The 23,893-nt window shown below is 37.2% G+C and overlaps 1 protein-coding gene across 5 annotated transcripts; it reads right to left on the bottom strand.

Moving 5' to 3' along the window:
- Nucleotides 1–3,998: 3,998 nt before the first annotated feature.
- UCHL5 (ubiquitin C-terminal hydrolase L5) lies at nt 3,999–23,887 on the bottom strand. 5 transcript variants are annotated; one of them, XM_075097195.1, is made up of 12 exons: nt 23,449–23,630; nt 21,891–21,954; nt 20,052–20,157; nt 16,356–16,439; nt 12,224–12,349; nt 12,077–12,138; nt 11,866–11,996; nt 10,197–10,260; nt 8,990–9,092; nt 8,439–8,552; nt 6,507–6,605; nt 3,999–4,614 (listed from the first exon to the last, which is right to left on the bottom strand). In XM_075097195.1, exons 6-12 carry the CDS (start codon nt 12,136–12,138, stop codon nt 4,570–4,572), a joined length of 618 nt encoding a protein of 205 aa, XP_074953296.1. In that variant the 5' UTR covers nt 12,224–12,349; nt 16,356–16,439; nt 20,052–20,157; nt 21,891–21,954; nt 23,449–23,630; the 3' UTR covers nt 3,999–4,569. The 5 variants fall into 5 exon arrangements, with proteins under 5 accessions (XP_074953296.1, XP_074953295.1, XP_074953294.1 ...); XM_075097194.1 differs by lacking the exon at nt 16,356–16,439 and having other exon boundaries at nt 8,990–9,041; nt 23,449–23,887; XM_075097193.1 differs by lacking the exon at nt 16,356–16,439 and having other exon boundaries at nt 23,449–23,887.
- Between the last annotated feature and the right edge of the window lie 6 nt (nt 23,888–23,893).

Genomic DNA, 23,893 nt, shown 5'->3' on the forward strand with positions numbered 1-23,893 from the left:
GCTTCTCAGCCAGTCATCTAGAAATAAATGCAGGTCTGCAGTTTCCCTGGATGCCCTACACAAACCACGGCAAATGCTCTTAAAGCTCAGGTTCACAGTCTAATTATTATGAATAATGTGAGCTAACGTAGTTTTTCATGGATATTTTCCTTAGGCTGTAACAAATGCAACTTTCCTTAACAATGACAAATGCAACTATGCTTCAAGATTTCATTACTGACTGCGGGTAAAATGCTGACTTCAATTTATCATCACGTTGCCAGTTGTACAAGACTTCTTACAAGATAAGAACATTTCATACAGCTCATTCACTTGCTGGTAACCACCCATTTTATGGAGTCCTATGACAAGACTGCCAAAGTCAACAGCAGACACTAAGAGAAAATACTTTATAGAAATCTTAGGGATAAAAAACTACTTAGCTTAGTCCCATGTGGTTGAAATAAATGCACACTATCTAGTCATCCTGTCCTTAGTATTTTTCTACTTTTAGTCTCCATTTATGTAGCTTTCATAACCTCAATGCCCGAAGGTCAGATCTTTGGACTAGACACCACTATTGCAACTAAAAAATTAAAAACTACTTAGCTGTTACTCATTCACTCTTAAGAGCATACCAGCACTGCAGATTTAACTAAGTCACTAGGACCAAAGTCTTGCAAAGGTAAGGACTTCTAGCACTTTAATCCTTGAAACTCAAGGATAAATCCATTGCTAACTAATCAATGACCTTCAATATTACCCTGCAAGGCAGTAAGGTAACACGCATACGGCATAAGTTATGGGAGGGAAAGAAGGATAGCTTCCTACAGGAACAGTTTTAAGGAAGCTTAGAGATGAACATTATCTTAAAACATAGCTTAAAAATAATAATATCGGTGAAACTGACAAATTTTCAAATAGCATTAAGGATTTGTTGAAATTTTCTGAGTTGAAGTCAGTTAAAGAAAACCAACACTCTAGAAAAGACTTTCAAATGGAGATTTTTGTACAAAAAAGTGAATACAATAAAATACATTTGACATCTCAATTTTTTTTTTTAAACAGGTCTTTCTGTGTATGTTGGGGGAAAATAATTTTCCTCTATCTTTTAATGGATAAATAAAAATTTCTCTATCATAACAGCCAACTTAAATCATATTTCCCCTTCATCTCTAAGAGATGGAAGTCATTAAGCATTCACTTTCTGGAGCGACCCTGTTTTTATTGCTTACATTCAGATAAATTCTACAAAAGTACGCAGATATTTAATATCTTCTTTTTTCTACGTCTAGAGCATCATGAGAATAAATCAATCTGCTATTTGATCTGACATTTAAGAAGCTGATATGTGTATGTACAGATAGTATGGCCATTTATTAAAAGCAATGTCATGAACTTTAAAGAAAACCCAGATAAGCCGATTTGCACTACTAAATGAAACAGCCAGTAAAGAATTATTTCTGTAGAAGTTTTAGATGTTGCAATTCAAATGGAAGAACTGCCAGGAACAAGCCATTTTCAGGAACAGATGTAAACAAGTATAAGCACCTATTCTAAAGATATAAAACCACCAGCTTTGTACATGCCTGCCAATTTTTATTTTTCAAAATCTCCCCGTCTCCTTTCAGAGAGCGAAAGGCTGTGCCACCAGTACCACAACCATCTGGATCCAATCTTTTGTCTAATACTTTGCTCTGCTCAAGTTCATTGTTTGACTTTTCTGTGACCAAAATAAATTTTATTTGGAGTAATACATTGGGGAAAAAATATTTTTCTCTGAAGCAAATACTTCATGAGTTTAGGGGTATGTTTGACTTTTTTCTTCTCAACCTCTTGGCCAAAAAACAGACTACTGCATTTTCATGCGTCTTTAGGCAGCTATTCACTCATAAATCAAAACACTGTTGAACACACAAGCTTGTATTTTAAACTTATATACCAAATTTGTATTTTAAACTAACATACAAAATATAAAATGTTACCCTGTGAAGGAAGAAATCAGGCTACAGCAGGGTTCTTAAGTTTTCATGTGCCACATTAAGACTGGCAGCCAGAGAACACCACTGTGAGACCACACTCAAGTTTTACGTTGGGATTTTATGTTACCAAACTTCTAGCAAACCTCTTTTGGGCAACAGGAAACAGCAGCTGTATGGCAGAGTTCTTCACAGAAACTGCACTTATTGTTTACTCTCATTATACCCAAATTGCAGTTCTGACAGCTATGCCACCCACATTTATACCAGCAGAAAGCAGCAGCCCTTGAAATAAACCACAACACAAACTTTTCACCATTCTATATAAAGCAACACACAGTACCTTAAAACTGTAAGATGGATTAAGGCCCAAATCTCTATTTTGATTTTTTTGGCAGCTTTAATTTGGTAATTCACCAACTTCATATACAGCCTTACATTCAGATGACAGTGTCCTAAAAGTCGGCAACATACAAATAATCGCCTTTAAAACCAAGATACATATTATGAAAAATGGTTTTACAAACTTGGTGAAAATGGTCAAAAATTAGCATACTGGTTTTGATCAGGAAAGAAAAAGATTCTATCATATAACAAAGTACAGTGGTTTTGAGTTGTTCTGCTTCTGCATTAAATACCCTTTTTTAAAAAACAAACCAAACCATTTTTCACTCACACATTGGACTAACAAGTTTTGTTAAAATTTTATCTTTACATCCATCCTTTTTTTCATTCCATAAATCCAGAATGTTAGCTTGCAATATAAGTTACTCCAATTTCTAAAAAACCTACTATTAAAATCTGTTGAAAATTGCAAAAATAATCTGCTGCTTTAGCAAAATTCCTTTCCTCTTGTACATGCCCAGGCACACAAATAAATTGTACTGAAGTAGTTCCAGTCTCCTTTTAAGTTGACCTCTATTATGGAATAGCAAAATTTTGTTGTAGAAAGTATCAAAATTCTCCAGGAACGTCAGGATGCAGCAGGAGTCATCAGGCTACCACTTAAAAAGACAGACAAATCTTTTCAACAGGTTGAAATGGAATTTACAGTATAATTTTAAGATCAGAAATGCTTCTTGTAGAGAGAGAGACCTTCCCTTCCCCTGAACGATACTGCTGCAATGAATTATTAAAGCAGGGAACTCTCACACACTGTTTATGTTCTTATCAACCTGATCAGTTTTGTGCGAAACATAGACGTGGATCTTATGTTCTTTTCTGAGACAGGTCTCACCCTTCAAGCCACAGCAATGACTGAAGTGGGTCCTTCCATCAGTAGGAGAGTGCAGTATGTTTTAATTCTTTGGCCAAAATTTTACCCTGTCAGTATATATGAAGCACCAACAGATAACAGAATTTTTTTTCATATCGGGGTTTTAAAAAATTCTCTAAATATAGTATATTCTCATCATACAAACCTGCAAGACCAAAGGACCTCACAGCTCAGTGAAGCATGCCTATAGGCAAAGCGAGCAAAACAACCGTCTTTTACTGGTTTTAGATGTTTTCCAAATAATTCAAGCTCTTCTGCTTGTTTTTGTTTCTCGTCTGTCTTTTAGGAAGAAACACGAAGTTTTCTACACAAATTTATATACACTATACACTAAGTGTTTCAGTAATTCAAATATTATGTATTGCTACAAGGGCCTGTTACTATCCTTATCAAAACGATTTGCCTATCCATAGTTCCCATACAAGCAGCACTAAGGAGGCAGGACACTCTGAGCTCCGTTCCCCAGACATTCCCTTTGGTCCTCGGAAGACAGTTCAAGCATCTTCCATTACAATGTTCTTATCAACAAGAATCTTCCATAAGTGTTTTTTCTTAAACTAGGTTACCTCCCAAGGTCAAATAAAACCCAAGACTGAAATTTAACATACTTTAGAATAGTACTACCTTATATGCAAGAATATTAGCTCAAAACAATAGTGAGCCTTCTCTCTAACCCAAATTTAGAACTCACTCAGTCACAAAGATGGAGAGCTCTAATACACATCCTATCACCTTATCCAATAATAAAATACCACAGAAGAAAGTTTGCCAAAATAAAAATGGGAATATTTATTATTTTTCTACTAAAGCAATGCAGATTTTTTTGAGATTATACATTGGTCTTTGCAAATGTTTCTACAGCTAAATTCATACTTTTCAATTTTGTAAAAAAATTAGACACATACTCCAGAAAAACAAAGACACAGGGTATGTCACTGAACAATTGGATAGTATTATAATTGTTAGTAGGGATGAGCAAAGAAAGCTCAAGCTTATACTTAAACTCTGGCATTTGTATCATTACCATATATTAAAGTGGAACAAAATGGCTACATTTCCCTTGCACATTTTTAGGTCCACTTTCCAAGCTTTCAGAAATCAGATAGACTGTTAAATACTGAATTTGACCAAGAGAACCTAAATATTACTTTGCAGTACTACATGCAAAAGATGCAGGGGAAGGAATAAAATTAGACCCGTGCATACAGTACGAGACAAACTGTTACAATTGTCAAACGTGCGCTGGACAAAATTTAAAGTTTATGAAAAGTTTTCTTTATTATCATGAAAATAGTTTCAGAAGCACATAATTGTATGTATTTTGCAAAGTCATCTTCACTTGGCCTCCTGAACTTTCTTAGCATTCTGTTTTTCTTTCGCCTAGAAAACAAAGGGAGATGATGTTAAGCTCTGATAAGACACAGACCTTACTTTTGGAGGTTTGAATGACCACTCATTAAATTTTTGAACATTCAAAGCAGCATGCTGTAGAGACACTTTAGATGTAATTTTAGACCCTTCAGAAGTATCCTGCTACTATTTCACTATGTTCATACATAAAGCTTTTTAAGAATACATATAAGTTTCATATATAATACGTAAGAAACAATAAGATCAGTTAACTTCCATAGGGGAAAGGAGAGGTGAACAAAAGCACCGTTTTTAAAACCTAACCTTCACTTTTCATACATCCATATTCATTCCATTTAACATGGAAATAACTCTTCCTAATGAAAACACTTTATGTCACATGAAAATACTGCATTCTGATATACTGATTATCACAAATTACACTCTGAAGCAACCAATATCTTAGTTTTTTAGATCTTTCAAAAGAGCAGGGTGGAAAAAAAACCCACAAGAGTTCCTGCCAAGATATTTGCAAACAGTTTCTCATATAATTTGCATCAGCTGATACATAGTTCAGATTGACAAGGAACTAGCATTTTCTTCCTTATGAATTTACTGAAAAAAGATTAAGCAAGAAGAAGGGACAGTTTAGATGCAACACTAGCTATCTTTCTGCCAAAACATTTGTCCATTTTGAATCAGACTGTTGCTTGTTACCACTTATTATTGAACAGAACAGGATCTAATCAGTGATTTAGAATTAAGATCTGTTATCACCAGCCACTCGGGTCCACTGGAAATTTACTTGTAAAAAAAGCTTGATGGTGTTATAAATAACTTAACATGAAACCGGATTAAAACTCCACAGGTTACCCAAGGAAGGAAAAGATTAAAAACGAAATCCAAAAGTTACTGTCTTATAAACTACTGGCCTACAAACATAATTTGCCAAGTATATTCAGCTAAAGACTACACTCATTAAATAATATTTAGCTCTTTTTTCGGTATAACAACAGAAATCCTTTATCAGTGAGTTCAAAATTAGGGGTACTGTCTATGACACATGAGTAGATATACAAGCCAGCACTGATCTTACCACAATTCAAGTACTTGACTAGCCATACAGTTTAATAACCTTGCCAAAGTAACAGACACACTTTAATAAACAAGCCTTAATACAAACCTTAGTAATAAAAGCAACGTTAATAGCTAGACACATTAAAAAGGGGAAAACAATGAGCCAGTAAATCAGTATAAGAACAGAGAAAAAAAAATGAAGACGACAAATTTCGGTCTAGATCACCAGAATCTCTGTGCAAAGGTTGCCATCTAGTGTTGACAACTAGACAAATCAGCAAAACTGAGAAGAGTCCAGGTTGGCAAAGGAATCAATCTTGTACATACACATTTTTGCATGTATACATTTAAATAATCTTCAGTTCAAAAAGGGATATCAAGATAGTATGGGGAACTCTACAACATACAACATACTACCTGGAGCTACACATCATAATTTTAATAGGACTTCTAATTTCCCATGTGGAAGAGCCCAAATCAGTTGTCTCTTGTATTGTAGCATCTTATGCTCCGTAATGTGATCATTTAGCTGATACTGAATTGCCTCTTCTTATATCACCATTAGAAAAATTTGTTTAGCTTATCAAAGGGGAGATTACGCCTTTGTGTAATAGTGCAAAGTTGGTTGGTCCCACAATCTCCAGTCGCCAATAGAATTGTGCCTCTTGAGAGCTGCAAGGGACCGTCAGGTAAACTAGCAGTATACCTGAATGCAGCTGTTTAAATAAACAAACCCATTCCAATTTATGCTTCCAATACATTTGACTGCATTTTTAATTTTAAGTAGAAGGTATGAAGATTTATATAAATACACTTTTTCTTAAAAGTCAGCTAGGAATACTCACTTTTTCTACTAATGGTATTAACTGTTGGTGCTCTGCTAAAGTCTTTAATAATTCCATGATGAAAGGCAGGTAATTATGTTTTCTTCTAATATTTTCGATCTAAAAATATATTAAAAGCATTAACAGAATTATTATATGGCTAAATGGGAATCTTCCCATCCCCATCATTGTCCTGCACCCTGCCCCCCCCCCCACTCCTCACCAGGAGCTGGAGTTTTTTTAAATTTCAGCCAGCTAAAAATAAAGTCAAAGTAATCAAATTCTGAACACACTGTGAGATAGTATATGCCAGATGAATTATTCCTTGAGGCACAAATTCTCCTTAAGGTCTTTTGTCATATTAACAAAAAAATGCCCAGTGGTGAAGGAGGTTATATAGTTTAGCCACTACTGTAACACTGACAAGTACTGTTATCTAACTATTCACTTTTTTGTTCTCTACTTTAATTGCAGTTCAACCTATGTATTTTCACAGTCCATTGCGTAGTTGCAGCCTCAGCCTAGGCTGAAGACTTATACATTTCTGTAATGAAAAGGCATAACTATTTTTGTTACACTAAACAACCCCAAGTAGATACCCTAGCATACAAAAATGCGGACATTTAAGCAGTTTCCACAATATTTCCACATAAAATTAAGAACTTTGAGGGTTCCCCCCCCAATTTAATTTGTTTGCTTACTCCCATGCTCAGTAAAGCACATGCTTTTTTTTTTGGTAGTAGTTTCTTGAATTGCATCTTGATGCTGTGGAACAGAATGTACTGAAACCGCTTTAGAGACAGATAAAACTAACCCTTCACAACTTAACCCATGTACTGAAGAAATATATTTGAAATTGTCATGAGAATTACTGAAGTCTTGGTCTGTACCTTCTAGAAACTAGTGAAAACATTTCTTCCATTTATTTAGCCTTTCTTTGATATACACAACTTCTATTTTAAAACTTATTTTTGATCCAGCCACTTTATGTACCTCCCCAAAAATAGGTTGAGGGATTTAAAAAAAAAATTTTATATACATATTTATATATATACATTACCCAGATCACTCCCCAAAATGTTTCTTTAAAAATATTAGGTACTTATCAAAAAAAGTTGCAGGTGATGATCTCAGAGAAACTTGCCCATATTTTCATAAAGCCACGTGTGATTTCAAAGAATGATATGCTTTCAGTGCACACACAAAGTGCTTATTTAGGAAAATGCAGAACATGCCAATTGCATCGTCACTGTTTCCCACAGAGGAAAAGACAGCAGGTAAACTATAGCAAAAGAACAACTCAAGTACCATACGAGAGCTTCTTCACTAAAAGCTATGCAAGTACCTATATGTCAGATTAGGAGATGTATGTGCAAACACAAAATGAGTATACATGAAATTCACAGAATCTCCCAATTAGCTTTCATTATCAACTGCTGCATCCACATTCTTCATTACTGACAATGAGAGCTGGAAGAGCTTATACGAACACTCTGTAGAAAAAAAGCATTATGACTAACATGTCAAAGTCCTAGTAAACCCAAAATATCCCACTTAGTAATAGGCCACTGTTACACATAGCAGTGTAATTAATAACTCCAGCAAGAAAAGGCTGATCAGCTTCCTGGTGCACATACAGCAATTTCTCTGTAGGAGTTCTAGAACTCCCTGTGCTTAAAAAATATTTTCAAGTGAGGAAGATACAAAGAAGTGGCAAAACAAAGGGAGCTACAGATACCATTACAAACTGACTTATGAGCCCTATGTTAAAAGGAAGCAAACTGGTAATTAACCTGTAAATTTAGGAATGCAACATGAATTTACATAACACTGTCTTTCTAGTACCTATCCAATTCCTTCAGATTAATTGCAACAGCCTCCCATAGATATAAAAGCTGCTTTTTTCTTACAAATTTCCCAAAAGTTCTATCAGAAATGCAAAAGGCTACTTACCTTATATCTTTTTAATTTTTGGTTCTCTTCTTCAATTAACATCTGGTATTTTGCAACTTCCGACTGTATAGAACTTAACATATTACTACTTTGATCTGTATCCATAGGCTCCTCCTTCCAGAAAACAGAAAACGTAAATGGATGATGTTACTACATTTTAAAACTTTAAAATAAAAATACTCTTAAGACAAGACTTATCACAGAAAGATTCAGTTTTGCTTACAGTTATAGGAACATGCAAGGAATTTCCAGTTAGTTATAAGCAATTTAACTCAGGTACTAGGAAAAGAATAGTTCCACTACCACAGCAAATTAGTCAATACAGAAAGCCACAATGACATGGTCATACTGTACCAAGCTCTCAAATTAGCTCACTCAGAACTAACCAGAGCTGCATCAGTGCATCCACACAGCACTGCACTGTGTTGGACAAATATGTAGTAATCCTTCCCTGTTTTTTTTTAGTGATACTCCATTTGGAGCAAGGAAAGAAGATGGTGAATAATAAAATGAAGACACAGAACTATTATCAGAGAACTATGATGGCCTACCTCTGCAAGCTGGTGCTGTAATTCTGCAATCCTCTGCTCATATATCATCTTTCTGTCAGACACAATAGCCATCAAGTTAAACCTTATTTCACCTTCACTGTATCTAAATGAGGAACAAAAAAACACACCCACAAAGAAACAAACAAAAAAGCCACTTTCAAAATTAATCATTAACATGACAACTCAAAAATCTCCTCCACAATTTCATTATAAGGGAATGCATTCTGTGGAATAAAAATCTAAATGGATCTATTAACTTTAGTTGTGCTACAGATCCCATCTTGCCACAAAATAAAATCAGACCACAGTCAAGCATTATCCAATATTTAACTCCTCATAACTTCCTCTCCCAAGATACTACTCTTCCTGTCTGTGGTCTCAAAAAATAAATATTGAAACTGTCCAAAAAAGAAAACTAAGCATGACACAGTTGACAACACAACTTGCACAAGACCACTGCACATCAGAGTTTTTACTTTCTCATTACTATTATTTGTTAGAGAACAGAACGTTGGAGACTTCTTCATACTATGTGAAAAGTACATTCAACAATTAGACTAGCAGGTCTTTCAGAATTTAAATTCTCCAAATGTGATTTGTACTAATGCTTTGCTTACAAATAAAAAACCTTCAAGTAGAAGACTTTGCAAATTATTTTCTAAAACCAGCATAAAATCAACTTTATTTCTAACATGTTTGAGGCTGCAGTTTGAGGTCAGAGCTAAGAAGTAAGAAAACTTCTACAGCATGTTTTTCTAGCTAAAATTTCTAAATCAAGCCACATACTTAAGGGAAACTTGTTCTCTGTAAATACCAGCTGTATGGATATGGTTATTATCTGGTATTTTTGATTATAAGTGCAATGGCACTCTTAGTTTTCACTTGCAAAGACCCACAGCTATCTAACAGAGTTAATAATCTTGCTCTTCCTTTTTCAGAGTACTAGTAGGATCTCTCTTCACTACATGGATACCTACTTTGATTAATCATACAGGAACACAGCGTATCTGAGACTTATCTAGCATCACATTTGGCTCATGTTGTGCAATAAGTTCTGAAGTCACACAGTAATATGCACATAAAAATGATGTATAAGCGCCATTCCTTAGAAATTCAGTTGAAAGCCTTTAATTGAAGAAAATTAAGAATAAGGAATTTTTAAACATATATAAAGGTGCTCTATTTTAAAAGCATCGTGACCATTTACTTTTGTATACGTTTCTCTATGACAGGCCGTACAGCACTTATCCAGTCATCTTGATTACATGCACCTAGAAAAACACAAAGAAAAAAATTAATAATCTTTGCAAAATTTATTACAAATTCAAGACCTGTATAATTCAGGCTTATGCAGCAACTTCAGAATATGTAACAAGTCCTTCCTTGGCAACTGCAGTCTCAAATTATTCAGGTGATTATTTAGGAGGCAGAAGACGTTTTTTAATAACAATCTTTAGATAATGTACTGGCCAAAGCAATGGAACAAAACTAAATTTTAAGGACATAAACATCTAATGTTTATTTTGTTGATAACAAGAAACAATGTGGGGGCAAGTATGTTATGTAAGAAACAAAAGAAATTTGTTGGTATGACAACATAAAAGTAGACAGCAAAAGAAAAAAGTATAGGTGGTTACAGCTGTTCCATTTAAACAAAACAGTTAATACTATGTAGATGCAATACAGTGTTAAAAAGTTATATGCAGGAAAAATATAAAAGGATATATGATAGATGATTTTAAGATAAATAAGAGAATAATTAAAGGTGGTTTTGTAAGTTGATAATGCCTCTAACAATTTCAAGACCTTAAAGCAAACGAAGAGTCTCATGATCTTGTGACCAGAAGAGTTATGTTACTGGTAAGTCTGCAGACTGTAGAGTCTCTCTAGCCAGAATAAAGATGAGATTTAGCAGCAAGCCATTACTCAGCCTAAAAATAAATACAACTGTCAAGAACATTGGGAAAACACTCTGGAAATGGAGTGTGGAACATACTGAGATTGTATCAGACTCAAAAGAAAATACAGACACTTGATAGGCATGGTAGAGCTTTCCAAGACACAAGATGGCACATGTACCTCAAGAAAGATTACAACACACAAAACAAGAAGTCTTACAGAGAATAAAACTATGCTAGAAGTAGCTATTCTGTTTTTTTAAACCATTGGAAAAATATTTGCTACCTAAGGGGAAAGAGGGCAGTGCGTAAACACCAGCCACATAACATATAAAAAGTGTATGTAGTCAGCTGTATATATGGTCCCGCAGAAGAAAAACAATAAAATAGATTGATAATTTATAACCAACCGGGGGTGGGGGGTGGGGGGGGCGGAGCACGTTGGGGAGATAGCTTTGAAAACATGACATGGGAATTGTCTTGGGTGACACCACCACAAAAAGGAAGATGTGGGGAAAAATATTATCAAAAGGAATTGCATGCTATCAGTAAGGAAAGCCAAAATGATTACATAGTTTTACCAGGTTTTGTTAGAGACAGCTAAGAACAACAACGTATTTCCTTAGGAAAGGAGAGCAAACATCCACAAGAAGTGGGTTACGTAAACTTCTCTCTTGCAACAAAAGTCTTAAGGTATTAGATGCCCACTGGATTGCATGGCCTGTTCATTTCATTACTGAATGAAAGGAGAGATAATCAAAAATGTGGAGAAAGCAGTAAGAAAACTGCATTTTCAGATCAACAAAAATAAACCAATATAAATGACTGCAAGTAAGTACGAGCCTGCATAGCACATTAAGAAAACTTTAAAGATACGGTTTATTTTAACGAGTAACTTGGTTTGATCCTATAACATACAACCAATTTGCTGCAGTAAGCTATTGTTAAAATGAAGGACATTCAGAAAAAAAAAATTACCTAAATCAATTGGTCCTTCTCTTAAGCTATCTAGTTCATATAGCCGTCCATTAACAGGAACATAGCTTACAAAGTGAAATGCATCTTCTTCTTTTGCTGAAGACTTTGCATCAAATTCAAACATCTGTTGTCTGCAAAAAAAAAAATCATTAAAAATCTGAGATGAAAAAGAATTTCCTCAAATTTTGCCCAGATTTAAAACATGTATTACCTGGCAAAGCTGTTGTGAACTTGCCGAATTACTTCTGAGTTGCTTAGTGCCAAACCTTTCATCTGAAAGGAAATAACAAATTTGATTGTAAGCCGATGTAGATATAACACTATAATACTTAAAATACAGAAAATAGTAGGCACTTACCGCAGCATCAAAACTTTGTGAAAATTCTTTAAATTCTGACAAAGTCTCTCCTAGACGGATATCTTGATGAGCACAATTTAATAGCACACTTACTATGGCTTGAGTGGCACAAGCATTATTAATTACCTAAAAACAAAAAAAGTGTTGAGAATTTGTTCAGTACTGGTGATAAAAACTTAAATTAAGCTGGGCAACTTTAGTCATGACAAACACACACTTTCTCTGCTGACTCACATTACAGCTTTACTCTAAAACAGGCAGCAAAATCTAGTCTGAGTAGCCACAGAGAAGCCTTTGCTGTAGGAAACTAATAAAATGAACTCTGGATGGCTGTCACATACAATTAATCGATAAAACTAGTATTTTACAACTCTGCTTAGGAAGTCTGTCATTCTACTGCCTCACCACCTCCCTAACATGATTAATAAAGGACACAGAAGAAATACAGGAACCCTCTGATCTCAGTGGAAAAACAAATAAAGTACTAATCAAAGCAAGCTACCCATATTATGTTATTACATCTATAGTCTTAAAAGTCAACTTTCCCCAAAAAGAATGTCCTTCAAATAATCAGAATTCCTACCAGGACCAGGAGCTAAAAAAAAAAAGTAATTTGGGACAAAAAGCACATTATGGAAGATAGAACTTGTATAAAAGGTTGCCTTGGACAAAAAAAATCTCAAATGTCCTAGGGATAAACTAATAAAAGTTAGAGCTGTTCCAAGATGTAAAGATTTTTTAAAAGATGGTTTACTGAATAATAAGGTATAAGAAATATCAGATTATTCACTTGTTTCTTAACTTACAACATACCTATCTTTTTCAACCTAACATTAAAGTTACTAGTTTGTGTGACACTGTTCCTTAGACTTAAGTGTTAAATATTCCATTTTTAGAAAATATAAACAAACCCCTTTGCATTACAGCCATGTCTTTAGTGTTGCTTAGTAATACCCAAGCTACAGTTTCTAAAGAAAGAAACTACTAAAATTATTAAATATAATCTGAGATTTAATGAAAAGCACAGTAATCAAATGATACAAGGCCATAGTACAAGACAGACTACATAAGTTTTTTTTCCTCAGTGTGCTATATAGGCTGGGAAAAATAATGTCTCTTCAGTCTATGAGACTATTTTGCAATTGAAAATGCTATTTAAACCTTAGGACTGGGAGAGAGGATGTTGATTTTGTATTAAAAAAAAAAAAAGACAACCTCATTCAGCGCTGTGAATGTGAAACCACTTCCAACAAGACAGGAGAGGAAGAAAGAAAAAACAAACCTGTTTTTCAGATTATTTCCATATAATGCAGATGATAAAGAAATTTAAAAAAGCACTTCTTAAGAAAAATACAATCTAGTTGATTTAAATGGTAATCAAGGGAGTTAACTACACGTGCAGAACATACTACAGCAACTGAAGCTCAAATTAAACTGCAGGTACACAAGCTAACGGCTAGAGTTCACAAGATTACAAAATAAAGGACACTGAAGAAAAATCCGTCAAGGGCAGTGAAATAATGAACAGCAGCAGAAAAATTAAAAACCACAGACTACTAGAATGACTTAATCTGAGAGAATTATTGTAACACAGAATAAGAAACAAATAACTAAAGATTTTCTGAGATATGACTAGAGAATGGTATCAGAGGCAGTTGTAAAAGTAGTGCTAGAATGAAAGCAGGAATATCCTAAGTGGATTAGAGTGGGCTAACCTGAAGCAGTCGTTACAAACATTGTAATTAAGCTGACACAGAAAAGAGAAAGAAGGTAGAGAGACTTCTGGTGAAGACTTATTAGAACAGTGCTATTACAATGAAGAGAGAGTCACTACAATGACCTGCACTTGTAAATAACAACTAATACAGGACATTATAGGGAGAGACAGCACTAAGTGGTAACTATTTTTAGTGAAACATCAAGATGGAACAATCAGTTGCTCTGGCAGACCACTAACCCAATAATGGCTTCCAAAAAAGGGAAGGGAAATGAAGAGAGATTTTGTACCTAGAGGCAAGATCAACACAGAAACTGTTGGACCAGCTGGATACAGGGGCTTTCAACAATAGCAAAAATAGGAGGAAAAATTAAACTTGGCAGGGAATTTGTGGCTTCATCAAATATTTGCCTGTTGCCATATAGTTTTGTATTCCAACTACAGTATGAGGGAGTCTGTTTAAGTATATAAGGACCAAGCTAAACAATCTTGTCTTACTGCTAGAAAACAATATGCAACAGATGCAGATCTTAGACCAGTGACCCCCAGCTGTTGAAATGGAAATACATTATAGAACTACAAACACTCTTCAGAAAGTGAGAGGCAGGAGGTAAAGAAAAGGCAGCAAGAATAGTCCTGTAGCAGAGGAGTAGAAGCAAGTTCAGGTGATATGTATAAAAAGACAGCGTGTTCCTGGATCTAGATGATATGAGAGAACTACCAAGATGAAAGAAGGAGGAACCTAGCTAGTGGTAGTTCATGGGCAGGGTGAAGAGCAGAGAGTGAGCAGGAGGTGGTGACTGCAGTAGCAAATGTAGATGAGTGCAAGGTTTTTGTCACACAGGCACAGCATCCTATCAATGCACACAGCCAGTCCAGCACTGCTGTATGCACAAGCTAGTGTCCTTTGAGAGGGAAATAGGCCTATCTACCCTAACCTCCAAGGTATCTCTTACTTAAGGTAGCTTTAGCATTGGCAGAAAACATTTTCTGCATTTAGACAGCATGACAATATATGCAGGTTGTCCCAGAAAGATTTTTATTTTCTCTTGAGGAAACTTAAGATTTTCTGTATCTGTCCAGAAATCCCAACATTTGCCTGAGTATTTCTGTCCAGAAAGTTCTGATGTGATATTAGATTGATCAATATTCAGGATTATTAATTATCTGCTTAACACCAACTTAAAGCAGATACCCGTATTTGAAAGATTTTGCTAGCAAAGCTACAAGGTGTATTTAATAACATTTGAAAGAAAATAAATTTTATGTAGGTATATATGCACAATAGTGAGATGATCTCAAAAAACCTGAGAAGCTTACCAAATCACCAAGTGAAGCTTAGCTTAAAACAAAGGAACCACTTGAATAGGCTACTCTGGCACACTCTTCAATCAAGATGTGTAACTTCATAAGCATGCACCTCTCCCTAAGGATCCAACCTCAGTTTCTGGATCAACTTAAGGCTGAAGTACCCTAAGCTCTCGACTTGCATCCTCTCTCTGATGGATTAAGTATTTTATTTTTCAAAAAGCTGTGGACAACCCTGTGCTGCAACTGGAAGGAAAACCAGCAGATCTCTGGGGTTCATTTACTACAACATCCTACTGCTACAAAACAGTTAGCTTTACAAAGTGCAACATAAAAAATTCAGCATTAGGACAAACATATGCTTGTTTAAAAACCCTATCTAATTTAATTTATTTATTTTTATTCCCTTGGAATAAATATAATCTTGCTATAGTTACATTCAATTACTGAAAATCTCTTTCAGACTTTGATTAGATGTGTTGAAAGTTCATTTTACTTCTTAAAAGTTATCTGTTATCCCAAGTTCAGTTTTAACATGGATATCTGGTCTATCTTCATATTACAAACCTGAAAACGTAAAAATTTTGAGTTTGAAATCAACTGAAGTATTGGGAACGTTAAAAAAAACCCCACATCATATGCTTCCACTAGTGGCACAAAGATAACCAAAGACCAATGTTTTGTTATTAACAGTATAATTTAGATTCTCCTGAAGGTATACAGACTTTCTTCCCAATTAATGCAGTTAATGCTTTATTATCACAATTGTAATGTTCTATCATCACAATGCAGCATAAAATAAATACATGGCACAAAACAAAGGCATGATACCAATACTTCAGTAATAAAATCTGAAGAGGTTATCAAACTAAAAAACTTTAGTACATAAGTCTGCAACAACGGCATTCTTTTTTGTCAACAGACACTTCCACTTCTGCAGTGATCAGCACAGAATACAGCTCTTTGAAACAGTGCTGAAGATAGCTGAATACATTGAGTGGTACAATCGTGTAGCCACTGTGTGTAAAAACAACAGCAAGGGCCTACTTAAGCAACACAGAAATCAGGAAATTCAGAGTTAAGGCTGAAATTGTTTCCTTAACTCACCTCATTGTGCCTAGGTATCCTAGCTCAAAGGGTATGTAAGATCATCCAGAGTTCTGTGGCCTCAAATAGAGGACCAAATCATACCTAGGCATAACAGGGAGGCCAAATTTAACATGAGTGACCATTAAAAAAAATAAAATCTTTTAATATGCATGCATATGAGACAGATTTTAAAATTCAACCCCCCCAACATACTCGTGATTTAACTTTGAACAAGATCTAGTTGTCATTTGGAATTGAACTACAACATCGCTATGAAAGTGGATATGAGTAAAACGGGAGCATGCACAAGCTTCTTATCAAAGTTGTGTTTCCTAATGCAATTTTAAAGGTGCTTTGCTACACAGTTTGAGAGCTGTAGTCTTTTACTAAGGCTACTTTTATCTAACTAACGTTTCCCCCTGCCTCCCCCAAATTAAACCATTTTTAAGATGGAACACTTAATTAAAAATTGAACAAAAGCGGAGCCATGCTGTAACAGCATCATTTATTTCCCATACTAAATTGTTGTTACATATTAACAGTTACTTAGTCTTGCTCATACAGGGTTCAGAATTACACCTTAAAATTTCTCTGCAGTAAAACTGATTGTACCGAATCTCTTTAGATGGTAAATTTACAAGAAGAAAATGCATGGGAAGGAAAGAGAGCCAAAAGACTTATTGAGATTTTTAGGGCTCCAGTACCATGCCAGTTTTGAAAATACTGGTCAACAGACCAATTATCTTAAATGCCATGAAAATTTTGCTAACCCAGAAAAACGGTTCTATTTGTTCTAGGGTTCCAGCCATAACATGCAGTTATTTTACTCATCACTTTTGTAATTAAGGAAAATAAAAAAAAAAGCCTTGACATCTAAAAAGGATTCTTGAAAGATAACAAAACCCCATCCTCAAAGCCACCATAAAATTGGAGTTAAAACATGCAGAGAGAAAATAAAAAAGGCACACGAGTCCAGTTGCATGGTAGCTTGGAGGAGTTGCTATTTTACCACAGAAATATTCAATACTAAAGCTTGCCTTCCCTTGTGCTCCTTCATGACTCAGGAAGACACAGAGACTGCTATTTCAAGAAATGCAATAACCTCAGCACTACTATAAAGAAACTCCTGTTCTCTGTCACTTACCTTTTACCAGATTTGGCCTGGACAGACTCACTGAACAAATATACCTCATAATGTGGCAGGAGACCAGCCCAGAAAATCCGCACAGAAAACTTCTGGCTGATGAGCTGCACTGGCTCACGGAAGTTCAATGAGCAGCTGAGCCATTGCAAGAAAGGAACAGAACCACGAAGTCAAAAGGAGACAGGTTGGGAGGACCAAAACATCCTGCTCTCATCATCAGCAAATCATCAGACCAGCCATTTCCTTGGGAAAACATGATCAGTCCTCAAAACATAGCTTGTTAAGTTAGATCTCTAACTAAGGCTAACTTCCTCCAATGTGAAAGTCACCAAGAGCTAAACTGGTATTACAAGTCCTCCCAAAATATCAAACCAGTTTCTTTGCTTTATCTGTTGACTTTTAGTTTCTTTATCACTGTTCCACTAGTTGTTCAGTCACAATACCTCAGTCCAGGCAAAACTGAACTGACATGAAACACAAGCATATATATGTCTGCAACAGATGTTTTGATTTTGCTAAGCCACTGCATTTGACTAACAGACAATACTAAAACATGAAAAAAGATATTCTAATTTTAAACTCTTTGCATGTTACTTTTGAAACATATGTTCCATGCCATCAAGTGGCATAACAAGGCATTACTATCTGAAAATAGCGCACACTTCTAGAAACTGCCTTCCATGCTGAAATTAATGAATTCTTAAAGTCACTCCAGCACACCCTCCTTGAAGGCAGCAAGGGAAGGAGTGGGAAGATTAGAAAGTTCCTATACCTCTACGAAGAGGTTTCAGGCTTAAGAATACAGTAAAGTATGAATGCTTCAAAGAAAGCTACAAAATAAAGATGACCTTTCATTGTTAGCCTTTAATTTTCTGGTTTTGTTAGCAAGTCTAACATTATCTAAATTTTCTGATGTACATTCTGCAATCCCAACTTAAAGCGCAAAGCGGCTCCTCTTAGCTACTTCCTTTTAAAAACAGTGTCATGCTTCAAAAAGGGAAGTGGAGAGTGGAAAAAAAGCAAAAGAAGTAGAGCAAGGAGACAAATGCTTTGAAACTTCTCAGCATCCACAAGAACTGCAATTCTGGGAGAACCTCATCTACTCACAGGAAACAAGGAAGATGAAATCTCTTGAATGAGGGTAAATCTGCCTTCATCTTAAAAAACCATCTCTAGGTATGTATCAGTAATTTCCTCCTGCCACGCAACTACTCAGAGTTTTATCAAGGATTTTCGCTGAGGTTCTTTGCATCATGGCTATTTCAGAGCCACAGCCTACTGATCACTGACAGTATGTTTATTCGGTAGAAACTGGAACCTAAACCCGTGTCTATCAGATCTATCAACCTATAAAGACATTTGGCAAACTGCTGCTGATTATTGGATCAGAAGAATAGTGGTCACTGCCTGGCAGGACTCAAGAGTTGCAGCAGGGGAAGAATGAAGAAAACAGTATTAAAAAGACCAAGGAATAAAGTAATCCACAATAGCATGAAACAGTAAGGTGATTATAAAAGAAACTAATTAAAGAGGATTATCTGCACAACAGAAGCACACAGACGGAATAGCCAGGAGAAGTACAGAGATACCTAATATTTCTATTGTTCTCCACACTGCAATACTTTTAGCTAGAATTGTGTGGAGACTTCTTTATATCCTGAAATTTACTTCTCCATTTGTGGGAAAAAAAAAACCAAACCCAAACCCAACAAAAGCAAACAGAACATGCCCAAAACAACCACCAGTCTATGTGTCAGTCTTCACAGAAAGCCTAATAATTTGCCCCTTGATATGAATGCTTTGTAATTAACACAAGTAGGTTTACACTTCTTATTTGGACTGTTCCATTTTTCAAGCAGGTCTTGAAAAGGAGCTAAAAACATTTATTAAACACTCCTACTTTCATTCTGGTTACTTTGTCTTGCTTTTCTTGCTTGCAAACAATACACACAGCAGCCTGACAAAGCTATTTAATAAAACATGACAAATTCTACTAGCAAAAACAATTTTTTTCCTGTAATTTCTAATTTAAACTCACCCTTCTGATTTAAATACTTAAAACTTCCATGCCAAAACAGTCTGCAAACTCTTACAGGAAAATATTATGCTAGAGTTACACTGCCCTGGCTACAGAGCATTTGAGAAACACAACAAATAAAAACATGGACCAAAATAAATATCTCTTCTTTGAATTTGTTGAAAGTGGTTTCAAGAATAATTTGCTTGTTCTGCTGAAAATATTTACAAAGTAATTCTTTATTGCACAGTGGAGTGAGTTACTCTTACAAGAGAGGGCTGACAAATAAATGAGCGCCTTACTCTTCCACCCCGATGATATTTTTGTCTGATTTAACAAAGCAAATCAGACTGATCTGTCAATCATCTTTTAATACACAGTTCCTGCTCTCACAGAATTTCTTCAAGTTATTTTACCTTGTAAATTTTACATTTAAACAAAATTTTAAATTCCATTTAAATTTGTGTACATATTAACAAAAAGATAGTTTATTTTTCAATATTAAAAGTTGTGTTTCGTGACATATCTAAGAAAAATACTGAACTTGCCGTACCTGTTTAGCAAAAAATATTGTATCCAGTCTGGAATCCTGAACAACAGAACCTGCCGGTTCTTCTCCTGGCTGCCACTTGAAGAGGAAAATCAGCCCATGTACTGGCCTAAAAAATAAAGTTGATAGGAAAAAAATCAGCTGTACTGATGAAAAACACCAAGGCCAGAAATCTCTACTATAATTTAACTGTATGCTGGTACAGTAATTCTGTTAATTATTTCTTTCTAAACATAGGGAGCTTGTACTGAAATTTTCAGATGTGGTCTTTTAATTAGGCAAAACATAGTGCAGGCTTCTTTCAGTATATGCTAAACAATCCCAATCTGAATTTGCATTTAGTCAGTAATTTTCATAAGTCAGGACCAGTTTTCCTGGTTACTGTAACTATTAGAGTTGCACAACACTCATTTGAATTTATTACTGATAAATAGCTATCAAAACATTTGTCAATCATATACAAGAGCTAGAAGTACAATTTTAGTAATCCTTTTAGATATGCATAAAACATTCAAAGAGACGCTCTCACGAAACTTCATGCATTGAGTTATCTCTTTGAGAGGTAAGAGAAACAGTTTTCTACTAAAATTATGTATTGCTTTTCAGGCTCCATGTCTTGCATAGTAAACAGCTTTTACTGCATGTTGCACTGTATTTGGTGTTCCCATAAACCAAAACTCATTAGCAAAGGAAACAATTCTTCAAAAATCTACAGCTAAATTAAAGCAAAAACTTATTCATCATATCAACCTGAATTTAAGGTCATCGCCACAAGGTTTATCTACTAAAGGTAAACATACTACTGCACAAGAAACTTTTCCTAAGATCTGACCAGAAATCAGAGATGTATTTTAAACAGTGGGTCCACTAAGGGAATTTGAAAAATGCTACGTATTATTATAGTCTTTAACTCCTACTTAAACTATTGTACGTGCATATGGGAAGGAAGGAAGCTGGCCATCACTCAAGACTAGAAAGATATACATTGGACAGTACAAGCAAGCAAAGCTGTCACTTTACGAACAAGACAGGTAATGTTCTGACAAAGTATCATATGAAGTACGTGGCGCAAGCAGCAAATAAACCACTTCTCAAGTAACATTTCTGCTGTTCAGGTTTCACTTGTCAAATAACTTCAGGAAAAAATTCTAAAACTGCATCTTCTATATTAACTGCTACATCTTCTGCAAGATTAATTATACAAGTGTAGGATATCCACGCAAGAATAAAGTATGGTCTGGGTTAGATTACATTTTCCTCTTAAAGTCTTGTATGTGAACACAGGTAACAATGCATCACGGACAAAATGGTAAAAGAATTAATATTGCCTACTGAGGGCAGAACTGTTCCACATGATAGCAATCACTATCAGTTACAACAAGACTATTTGCCCTCACATACATATGGAAGTGGTCCTGCAGATAAAACAAGTTACAAAAGTGCGTAAGTACAGTAAATTAATTTAAGGCTACAGATGCGATATCACATTATGTGAGGAAGAAGGGAGATAAAGCAAGGAACATAAGTTTGTCAAAGGATGTAATGCAAGCCAACGACAAAATCATTTGAAATCTATTTTCACGTTCTAGCTACTATTAGCATATATTGCCCAAACTAGAAAAGCTAGATTAAGTACCAAGGGGTTAATAAAAAGTTATTTAATTGCCAGGTATTCTATTTAAATCAAAATCCCAATGAACTTCTGCAAAAACCAAAGGAAGAGAAAACCATGCAAAATACAAACAAAAAGAACCACAACAAAAAAACCACCTAAGTATACATTCTTTCAGCAACTTCAGACAAACGTGAATAAAACCCATGCAGATTAGAAAAGTGCCTTACTTCAGTTTTTCAAAGTTTTCTGGTTCCAAACTCCATATTTCTTCAACTTGCGCTCCTCTACAACCTGAAACAAGGAAAGGTACCTGTTTCTTCAACTATCCCATTTAAAAGGGACACAGCCAGTAAAGACAGACACATGAAAGAACTATGGAAACATTTACAACTTCTATGTCCAGGTTATGGAAAAGTCTATTTACAGGCTTTAACGCCTCTTCATTAAAAATAATAAATAAACCAACCAAGACAGGTCAAGACAAAATATCTCAGGAATTTCCCCTGTGTATGGTAATGTCATTTTTATAGCACAGCTACATTTTAAAAAAGAAGCAGAGAAGATTAATACATCTTTGGTCACCTCATGTCCTTTGCTCAACTGAAAATAATACTGTTTTTAAAGATATTGTCAGCTAGTCCAAAGCAGAACTTAAAATATCTATCTCCAAAGAAAGATTCACGGTATTAGACTGAAAATACGGTAAACAATACACTCAAGCAAGACGCTTTCATAAAAGCCCCAAAAGTTCAAATACTTAGTATGTGGAAGATTAATCTATTAGTTAAATAGAAAAAACAAAAGGAGAAACATGCCTGGACTTTGCTTGTTGGAAAAGGACATGACAGAAATTATAAATCAATGTAACTTAGCATAAAACCATTTTGCTTCTTAGGCCAAAATCCTGCATAGACTTCCCTGTTGTTGTAACCATATAATCACAGTATTGCTAAAGATATTAAATACAATTCATCATAGAATTTAATACTCTAAAAACCAGAGCAGCCCCTTACAGGCTACCCAGCCTACTGCCAAGCTCCGCCGCTCAGCTTGCTCACAGCCCTCTCCCCGGAGGCTCTGCAGCCCGCTCCGCCGGCACACCTCCCGCACACCCACCCACCCCTTCGCAACCGCTGATACTCTCCCCGACGCGGCAGGCGCTCATCCGGCTCTCCGGCAGGAGCGTCCGCGTGCCCCGGGCGCATGTGGGGGGCTCCGCTGCACGGCGCGCCCCGCGGCCGGACACCCACCGCCCCAGCACCGGGAACACCGGGGCCGCGCCGAGGAGGACAGACCGACCCGGCGGGGCAGCCCGGGGCCCTCACAGCCGCCCCGCGCCGGGAGGCCGCCAGCTGCCCGCCCTGACACGGCCGCCCGCAGGCCGCCGGGGGAGCACGGCGCTGCAGAGCGGGAAGCGCCAGGCGCCGTGAGCGCGGCCCGAGGCCGGGATGGCGCGCAGAGGTCACAAAAGACACGTTCGGTCCCACTCGCGTCCCGTGACAGCCGCGCCGCTGGGTCCCACAGGAACACGCTCCGCGAGCCTCCCGCGGTAGCGCTCACCCCGCCGGAGCGGGCCCGAGCCCGGCCCAAGCCTCCCCTCCGCTGCGCCCCACACCCCGTTCCCCGCCCGGCCGGCCTCGGCCCACCGCCAGCGAAGCGAGCGGCGCACTACCTCGCACTCGCGGGGGAACAGCTGCAGCCACCGGCGGGGCCGCAGCCTCGGAAGCCCACCGCCCGCCCAGCGGCGCGGCGCGACCTCAGCGCCCGGTCCCGCTCCTCTCTCACCGAATCCCTTGATAAGCTCCGTGAAGACACCCGGGTCGCTCTCCATGAGGCACCACTCGCCGGCGCTGCTCCCTCCCGACATGGCGACGGCCCGCGCGCTCCCTCAGGTCCGGCGCCGCCGCCGGTCGGTTAAGCTGCGAGGCCGAGGCACGCCGCTCCCTTCCCGGCAGGCCCCGCGGCCCACGCCGCCCCTGTCATCTCTATGGTGAGGCGGGGCGGGAGCAGGAAGCGGCTGCGGGGACTGGATCCGGGGCAGCTGCCGGTGTCGGCAGCGGTACCGCCACCACCCCGGCCGCGGAGGGGCCACGCCTCCGCTACCGTAGGCTGCGGGCGGAGGGGCGGTGGAACCCCCCCCGCGCCGCGGCAGGCAGCGCTCCCGGCGCGGCTCCATCCGGGCACTGGGATGAGGCCGCGGGAGGCGGTGGGCGCGGCCCCATCCGGGTCC

Source organism: Phalacrocorax aristotelis, chromosome 6 (assembly GCF_949628215.1).
Source record: "Phalacrocorax aristotelis chromosome 6, bGulAri2.1, whole genome shotgun sequence".
In the NCBI taxonomy this organism is placed as follows: domain Eukaryota; kingdom Metazoa; phylum Chordata; class Aves; order Suliformes; family Phalacrocoracidae; genus Phalacrocorax; species Phalacrocorax aristotelis.